The sequence below is a fragment of the Nansenia antarctica genome (genome assembly GCF_963989245.1).
Source record: "Nansenia antarctica genome assembly, chromosome: 14".
Lineage (NCBI taxonomy): Eukaryota > Metazoa > Chordata > Actinopteri > Argentiniformes > Microstomatidae > Nansenia > Nansenia antarctica.
Window position 1 is genome coordinate 29,552,848 of NC_137684.1, and position 6,525 is coordinate 29,559,372.

At 41.4% G+C, this 6,525-nt stretch overlaps 1 protein-coding gene across 1 annotated transcript in view; it reads right to left on the reverse strand.

The window, feature by feature from the left end:
• The window catches only part of LOC308170041 (cryptochrome-2-like), a gene marked incomplete at both ends in the record, with an annotated part of 20,088 nt that extends 13,563 nt beyond the window's left edge, over positions 1–6,525 (reverse strand). The window contains 3 exons of the mRNA XM_080544772.1: positions 1,071–1,213; positions 2,831–2,939; positions 6,362–6,525. Of these exons, the coding sequence (XP_080400898.1) occupies positions 1,071–1,213; positions 2,831–2,939; positions 6,362–6,525 (416 nt within the window). The remainder of the gene's footprint in view (positions 1–1,070; positions 1,214–2,830; positions 2,940–6,361) is intronic.

The window sequence follows — 6,525 nt, forward strand, 5'->3', positions numbered from 1 at the left end:
TTTTTTAAATGTTGACATTTTTGAGTTAGTAATTCATAAAATACAAAGGTTCCATCTCACAAAACATAATGGAATGTAAAAACTTTGACGCTCAATATCTCTGAACTACCCTAAACGGAGATAGAACCTTATAATTCTAAGCTCAAGATACTAACTTCTAATGTGATGACATCACAATAGTGCCAAGAAAGAATGTTTTGGGATAGGGCAAGACAGCAATTTGTCCTGGTTCCGGATAGGACACCTGGACCCCCTGACGTCCTGGGTTTGATTCCCAGCTGTACCCTCTCTAATCTGCACTGTTCTACACTTCATACTGTCTGTCACATATGAAAAACTACCCACACAGATATGAAAAATAAAAACAGTCCGGTTCAGACGAAGTCTAGGAGGTGATTCACCCAAGTTTCCTAAGATTGTCCATCTGGTTATTGTTGTCTGGTTCAGACAGGCTGACTAAAACGGCCGTATCCACAAAGAAAACCATCTGAAAGATTTTATCGAGTCGCAGACTAGCCTAGCAGCTCATGGCTGGAAGACACACAGAATCTCCTATCTCATCTGACAGCGTATCTCCCAGCATGCACCTCTCTCTCTGCCTCACATGCCTTTAGTCTGAGCTGCAGTGACGCGACGTGCGTCATCGTCAGGTCTGCCCTAGGGTTGGGCAGTATGGAAACAATTCACCATGAGAGGAAGGGGGTTGTGGACTCGGGGGCCGAGTAGGAAAACCCTGTACAGTGATAATGATAGTGGTGAATACCAACAGAAGAATATAGGGGATTTTGGCAAATATTTTTGGGCCGCTACCCACACGTTTAGCTGTGTTGCTCATTCCACGAATGCATGATCCTTACAAGTTGTACCTCGTTGTAAAGGTGACTAATCAGGCTTTCCAACGATATAAAATACAATACCAATTGGTATTAATAAAGGGGAGGAATAATCAACCAAACTTTTTTTGAGGGGTTTATATATTATATACGATGATCCTAGATCGAAAATCGGAAGGCAACTTCTACCCACAGTTGTAACAGTAGGCACAGTAGTGATCAACAATGAACACTGACTTGGCCAGTTTGTAGAGAGTGTGGGAGTTTCTCACGCGCGTCTCCACGCCAAAGTCCTGCGCCATCTTGAGGATGGTGGCGTCCCGCTCCTTCCCGTACGGCTCCAGGTCGTACTCGAAGGTCAGCCGGGTCACCTGCCACTCCTGGGGGGGGGGGGGGGAGACTGATGTTAGAGCCAGAGTAATGACACAGTGTTGCATGACATTGACCCCCCAGACCAAATCACAGGGTTCCTACACATTTCAACAAGTCAAATTTAAGACCCCAATTGAAATAAGCCAGTGGCTTTCTTGGGTTTTTATCCTGTTAGTTGACCTTGTATGTAATATGTACTTTCATGTACCTACTTCTGCAAATCTTCTAATAAAGTTTTCAATCAATCAATCAAACCTTTTTAGACCTTTTTTTAGACCTCTTTGAATAGACTTTTGGACCTGTTCGTGACACCATATGATAGCTTTTTGTCATCTTCGAGGTGATGAAATTAGGGATTTATACAGACAAAAAAGTCTGAAGGATAATTAATATGAAATAAATAAGTCCCATAATTACTCAAAAGTAGTTGATTAATTTCCCCGTAAATAGATGTGGTCGGACTGATTTCCTTGCAGGATACGCTAATCTCAATTTTAAGACCTATCACCTAATTTTTTTACTGAATAACTGAACTTTGAGAGCTTTTTAGGCCTTATAAATCGGATTGCTGGATTTTAGACTTTAGATGCATGACATTGACCCCTCACCTCAGACACAGCCTAGTTGTCAGACAAGATAGAACACTTAGAACAACTAGACTTAGGACAAGATAACACTCTCTCATGCATGCGCTTGCTCTTATCTAAGTGTGAGAGAGAGTCCTCTCTTGTTATAGATATTCTGACTGCGTCTCGAGTACATAAAGTACATCATTTACGTCTGGGTCTGAGTTTCATTACTTTGTTCTCAAGTAGCCTGCTCAAATTACACAGACCTAAACTGACCGCCTTCTTCTGTCTTCTATTTCTCTTGTGTGCTGCCTGCTGTGTGTGTGTGTGTGTGTGTGTGTGTGTGTGTGTGTGTGTGTGTGTGTGTGTGTGTGTGAGAGAGAGAGAGAGAAAGAGAAAGAGCTCGGCCCCTGTTCCCAAAAGACGCTTTTATCTGTACGAAACCACTTCCTGACATTTATACCATTGTGATGGATTGTGCCCAGTAAAGGTTATCTTGTCACACCCATGTGACAACATACCCTGCGCTCCCCTACTCAGCAGACATACTTTGTTTGACAAGGCAGCTACATTGACAAGGCAGCATACATTGACAAGGCAGCTACATTGACAAGGCAGCAGACATTGACAAGGCAGCTACATTGACAAGGCAGAATACATTGACATGGCAGGATACATTGACAAGGCAGCAGACATTGACAAGGCAGCTACATTGACAAGGCAGCTACATTGACAAGGCAGCTACATTGACAAGGCAGCTACATTGACAAGGCAGCTACATTGACAAGGCAGCTACATTGACAAGGCAGCTACATTGACAAGGCAGCAGACATTGACAAGGCAGCAGACATTGACAAGGCAGCTACATTGACGACACTGATGACATTTTGCGTTTCCCGCTTTTCTTGGCACCTGGTCAGTTTCAGGTGCTTGAAGGAACATCTTGCTTGCTGGCTTGAGTAACGTGTCGGTTCCTTTCACTCAACTTCTCGGTCAAGAAGGTTTGCACTTTTGCGGGCAGTGGAGGTAATAACGGTCACTTAGGCTATCACTAACCTTGAAAAGTCGTGGGAAGACATCGGTTGGTTGTCCTCGTACCACAAACAGCCTTGAATTCAGTTTTCGGAGACTTGCGTCGAGGTCCTCCAAGGATTGCAACAGAAACCTGCAACAGGCAGATACGAAGACAGCCGTTAATATAACACCCTCACTTCTCATCAGTATAACAGCTTTCCCCCCTTCTCAGTTTTTGCTCATTAGAATGAAATGTGATATAGTGACATGACAGTAATTCATTTGTTTGTAAATTACAGTCTTTAGCAGGCTCGCTTCAGCAAGTAGACCATTCAAACCATTTACACGTTTTGAGCTATACTCGAATTTCCTCCATATGGCCATTTGTTGTGAATCGTTTTTAAACTGGAGATATTTTAGGACACCTTAATTAAGATGGGTTTCTATGAGGACCATTGGTATCCTATGAAAACACTTTAAAATGCTTCTCCTTGTTCATCTTTTAAGATTGGCACCTCAATCCAACTTTAAAATGTGTAGACTGACTCTACTCAGTATGAACTGTGGACTATACTGTGGGGGAAATCAGTAGTCAACACATCAAACATTTTTAAATTCAACATACAGTACATTGCAGCTATTCACATGAAATTTAGACCCAGAAAGAAAGAAATTGTAACATGCTAATACATTTAAAAAGCTATGTGCAATAAAGTCAAATGGCACAGGAAGAAAATGCACTAAACCAACTTATACCGCTAATGAGTAACTAATTCATATCATAGGTGTCATCTCCCTTTCATTGTAAGATTCATCACGTCCTGGCAAGTGGATATGACCTTCTGAGTCTCCTCTTCACTTAGGTCATGTTCTCACATGAAAGTCTGAATCAGGACCCAGAGCAAGTGGATGGGTTTGCAACATTGTTGCATACATTTTTTCTCTGATTTGCGCAAAGCGAATTTTATCCTAAACTCAGATTCCAAGTGAAGCAAATGTTCTAGTGAGAACACCCCCTTACATTCACTCTTTTATTATCAGCAGAGGGGTCTGTTGACTGTTGACATGCCTGTGGTCCAGGCCATGAAACTGAAGACCTTGTTTGGGATCAGATTTGTGGCAGCTGACAGAGTAAGTTGCTGTGCTGTTGGTGGCCATGTGAGGTTGGGGTTTCTTTTACACGCGTCCACTACCACATCTTTAAGTGTCACGGCTGCATGGAACAACAGTCTGGTCTCATTGGTGTCATCTGTTTCAGCAGTCGTCTTCATCTGATGATGATGGTGATGATGATGATGATGATGGTAATGATGGTGATGGTGATGGTGAGGAGGAAGAGGAGGAGGATGAGGATGATGATGATGATGGTGATGATGATGATGATGGTGATGATGATGGTGAGGAGGAAGAGGAGGAGGATGAGGATGATGGTGATGATGATGATGATGATGATGATGGTGATGGTGATGATGATGATGACGATGATGATGATGAGGATCCAGCTGTGGCAACTTCATCTTGGACTATGTCATGTGGTGTCACATCTTTGTTTTTGTACAAAAATTTTGTGTAATTGCGGTAACATCTGAAATGGTACATCGCCTCTAAGGCAACAAGACCCATCCTGCCTATTTGGATAGGTCTTCATCTCTGCGTGCCTTTGCTGCAGCAAGCAGCTTACCAGCTGTCATTGTTTCACACAGTTGAAGATTCTCCTTGACCCCCTTCCGGTTGTAATGTTGGGTGAAATATTTGTCCTGTCTGCATATTATGTACTGGACAGGAAGGAGATGTTTTTTTTTTTTTTGTCTGAGCGTAGTGGTTGTCTAAAATGCTGGTCGAGAGAGGACGCTGGCGTTGCTTGTTCGCCGCTTCTCTGCCCGAAATCTAGATATAGCCTACTTGCAGTATACAGAGTAGATTGTCCTACAGAGACACTAAGATTTAGATTTAGTAATCTATAAATTAATTAGACCCCTATACTTTCTTTTATTTGTTTTTTTTTGTTTTACTACTCAATCTTTTCAGTTTGTAAAGCGTCTTTGAGTGTCTAGAAAAGCGCTATAGAAGTCTAATGTATTATTAGGCTTTGGTGGTGTATTATCATAGCTTCTACTAGCTACATTGTAAGGACAAACAAAATGGGGGTGTGGGGGGGCCAGGGAGAGAGAGAGAGAGAAATATGTGATACTCTATGCATTGTAGTAGCAATGCTTCCAAAGTTATAGTTTATTTACAACTCTCCTCATCTGTTTCCCCAGGTAACCTCAGATGCTCAGCCCTGGACTGCACTGCACATCTTCTGGACCTGACCTGACAGGGCTGACCCTGACCCATTGATGCCTTGTTCATGTCTTGTTGTAAATCAAGATTTAAAGACTGTCTGTGATGAATAATGGGCTAAAATCCCACCTGACCACCGTAAGAGATTATTTTTTTCGTACAGGAATCGTCTTGAAGTTGCCTTTGGAAACAAAGGCTCATCCACCAAGTATTAGATCAATTTCAGGTATTGTGTTTAATACTTCTTTCCTGTGTCCTCCCCCTTTATTGCACGTAACTCTTTTTGTGGAGTGTTCCAATTTCTTAAGCTGTGTAGTTTTTTTTGTTTTTTTCAGTTAATACCAATGTCTGGTCTACATTTCATGCTGCAATGGAAATATGTTGAATTTAAAAATACTTGTTTTCCCCACTGTAGGCCTAATAATATGTTACTATCCAGCATACTATCTACTTTATCAGCTACAAAAACTACTTTGCAAGCCCTGTGCTGTGTGGTTTCTTCAAGAACATCATGATCCTTTTCTAGTTTCACTTGGCAGGAGGTCAACATGTTCTCCTTCCTTGCTTGCTTGGAAGAAGGCCATTTACATCTAGGTATAGTAGTACAGTAACACTGTAAACGGTTACCTAAACATTGCCAGACTTCCCATAGACCTACATGTAAATGGCCTACGCCCCCGGCTTCATGACTTGCATTTCAACAGCATGTGATACGATTATAATTGCATATTTTGTCAGACTAACTGCAGACCTCTGCAATTAAGTAATATAACAATAACTCCTTGATTCTGTTTATAACATCCCAATGTCAATAAATCAAACATACGATATGTTCTTAATGCATGTAGCCTATTTGTTATGATTATAACAAAAACACTCCTTGATTATGATTAATACTAGTCCTACTCCTAAACCACCTTTTTGCAAGTAGAGCAAATGTTGTACACTGTCCATAATCAAACACATGCAGTAAGAACATATCATTATGATATGTTTGATTTATTTGTTGACATTGGGGAGTTTGTAAACAGATCTCCAAAGATACTAATAATACTAAACTATCCTCTAATGTGCTTGCCTGGGAGCGTAAGTCTGACAACACAGTGCAATCATTTAATGTGTAGGAGGAGTGTGTATAATTCATAAACAGTTATATATCAGTTTATTTGCTTAAAATATTATTATTTTAATAAAATAAATTAAAATAAATATCTATGTATTTATTTATTTACTTTGCAGGAGTGTGTTTATTAGCATTTATAAACAGTTATATATCAGAACTTGTCTTACCTCCATCTGTTGAGTCCCACGTTGGCCGAGCCGGCGAACCAGGGGTCCAGGATGTAAACACACCGCACGGTGCCCCCCGGCCCCCCGCTGAGCGCCTCCTGCAGAGACGGGTTGTCGTGCAGCCTCAAACCTTTGCGAAACCAATGCACTGAATTAACCACCAT